This window comes from Arachis duranensis, unplaced genomic scaffold, assembly GCF_000817695.3.
Source record: "Arachis duranensis cultivar V14167 unplaced genomic scaffold, aradu.V14167.gnm2.J7QH unplaced_Scaffold_608113, whole genome shotgun sequence".
NCBI classification, from domain to species: Eukaryota; Viridiplantae; Streptophyta; class Magnoliopsida; order Fabales; family Fabaceae; genus Arachis; species Arachis duranensis.
In genome coordinates this window covers 815236-817827 of record NW_026264987.1, presented here as the reverse complement: position 1 = coordinate 817827, position 2592 = coordinate 815236, and the positions used below count along the sequence as shown (strand labels likewise).

Below are 2592 nucleotides of genomic sequence, written 5' to 3'. Positions count from 1 at the left end.
GCAAATTATGCTTTTCTGTGAAATTTTTGATGTTTGGGGCATTGACTTCATGGGCCCATTTCCAAATTCTAATGGCCACCTTTATATACTGTTAGCTGTAGATTATGTTTCTAAATGGGTGGAAGCAATTCCTACCCGTACTGATGATGCTAACACTGTTGTTTTCTTTGTTAGAAACTATATTATTTGTCGCTTTGGATCACCACGAGCAATTGTGAGCGATCAAGGCACTCATTTTTGTAACAGGAGACTAACAGGTTTACTAAAGAGGCATGGAATAATTCATAAAGTATCAACAGCCTATCACTCCCAGACTAATGGGCAAGCAGAGGTGTCCAACAGAGAGATAAAGCACATACTACAAAAGGTAGTCAAGCCTCATAGAAAGGACTGGAGCACCAGGCTCCAGGACGCATTTTGGGCATATTGGATAGCATACAAGACACCTATTGGGATGAGTCCTTTCTGCTTGGTTTATGGAAAGACATGTCATCTCCCAGGTGAGTTAGAACACAAGGCCTTCTGGGCGGTAAAGGAATGTAACATGGACTATGAGAGAGCTGGAGCAGAACGGAAGTTGCAACTACAAGAATTAGAGAGCCTTCGCCTAGAAGCTTATGAAAACTCCAGGCTGTATAAAGAGAAGGTGAAGGCTGTGCATGACAAGAGCATTAAGAGAAAAGAATTCCAACCTGGGGACTTAGTCCTACTTTATAACTCCAGAATGCGACTCATGCCAGGCAAGCTGAGATCCAGATGGGATGGTCCATATCGAGTAGAGAAGGTGGAACCATATGGAGTCTTTCACTTGAGACATCCTTCAAGCTATGAACTTATCAAGGTCAATGGACATCGCTTGAAGCTATTCCATGGTGAAAAGATGGCAAAAAACTAGGAACTAGAGATCTTCCTCTTGGAAGATCCGCCCACAGCAGAAGACTGAGCTAGTGGAGCGTCCAACTTAAGGACGTTAAAGCAAAGTGCTGGGTGGGAGACAACCCACCATGGTATGATCGTTCCTCACCCTCTCCTTATCTTTCCTCATCTATAATTCTTCTCAAAACTAATGCCTATATCTTGCATCTCATCTGCATACTACATTTGCATTTTTATTAAAAAAAAGAGAGAGAGAGCACACGACACGACAGCATCGATGACGCGTCTGCGTCATAGTGCCTTTGACTCGAGAAGAAAAGAAACAGAGAGTCATGCGAAAGTTTGGCTAGAGGCGTGCCTTTGGCATAAATTGTTCCACGCGACCGTGCCGCTCACGCGTCCGCGTCATATGGGAAATAGGCCTCCCATGCGTCCGCGTCACCCACGCAAACGCGTGCCCTATAAATCGACGTAAAAAGGGTGTATGGCCAAAAGTTGAGCTGGACTTGGGCTGCACTTGTGCTAGTCGCACAAGCCCTGCCTCGCGAATGCGTGCCCCACGCATCCGCGCCATTTTCTCCATATGGCCATCCACGCGATCGCGTCACCCTAAAACTTGGCAAAACATAATTTAAACAGAGAGTTGTCCGAGCGCGAAGCTGCCCTCGCGCCACTAGCGCAGATCATGTCACGCATCCGCGTGACCGACGCGTCCACGTCATTTCATTTAAGGGCTTTCCACGCGACCGCGTGCCCCACGCGTCCGCGTCGCTTGCGCCGCCCAACTCATTCAAATCTGCCAGATTATCTTTTCTTTTCTCATCCCATTCCTATTTTATTTTCCCCCTTCCTTCTTCCTCCCTTCTTTCTCTCTTCTACCCCCCTCTTTTCTACCACCATTATCAAGGTTTTTCCTCTCTTCTCCCCTTCCTACTTTTTTCATTCTTCTTTTTATTTTCATGTTTTCTTTTTCTTTCTCTTCTATTTTCCCTATCCATGTTTTCTTTTTCTTTTCTTATTCCCCCTATTGGTGTTGGAATTTTATTTGGGTCATTATTCTTATATGTTGCTTATGGATTGTTTAGGACTTGTTTAACAATTATATATTATTTTTATAGGGTTACTTGTATGTTCAAAATTAATTTTTCCATACCTTATTTAACATGCATGCTATTTGTTTGTGAAAACGCTCATATGGCATTTTGTACTATTTTTAGATTTCTCTCAATCTACTACTCTTAATGCATGCTTTTCACAAAACCCTTTTTATATTTTATTAATTGAATATAATTGTTATTACAACCATATTATTAGTTTGAAAGACTTGGTAATCTACATTGGACATTGAATGCTTGATCTATGCTACTCATGCCCTTGTCGGCATGCCAATAAACACCTTACATTTAACTGTCATCGCATGCACTTGCTATATTTCCATTGTTGATTTGCCACATGTAGTCATGACCATGTGTTCATATCATTATCCATTCCTGTCCATTGATTACCACTTTTCCCATTCTTTTCCTTGCTATAACCCTTGAAATATTCATGTCTTTACTCGTTCCCTTTCAGGATGGCCACCAAGAAAGGCAAGGAGAAAGCTACCCCCAAATCCACAGCAAGGAAAGAAATTAAAAGAGTATTAGTGATAGAGCCTTCTTCAACTGCGGTTAAGCTCTCAACAAAAAGAATTAAAAGGATTATAAAGGTCGATGA

At 42.2% G+C, this 2592-nt stretch overlaps 1 protein-coding gene across 1 annotated transcript; it reads left to right on the top strand.

Moving 5' to 3' along the window:
• The first annotated feature begins 544 nt into the window (after positions 1-544).
• Positions 545-895, top strand: LOC107472182 (uncharacterized). Its single transcript, XM_016091733.1, has one exon. It carries the CDS (start codon positions 545-547, stop codon positions 893-895), a length of 351 nt encoding a protein of 116 aa, XP_015947219.1.
• Positions 896-2592: the final 1697 nt, after the last annotated feature.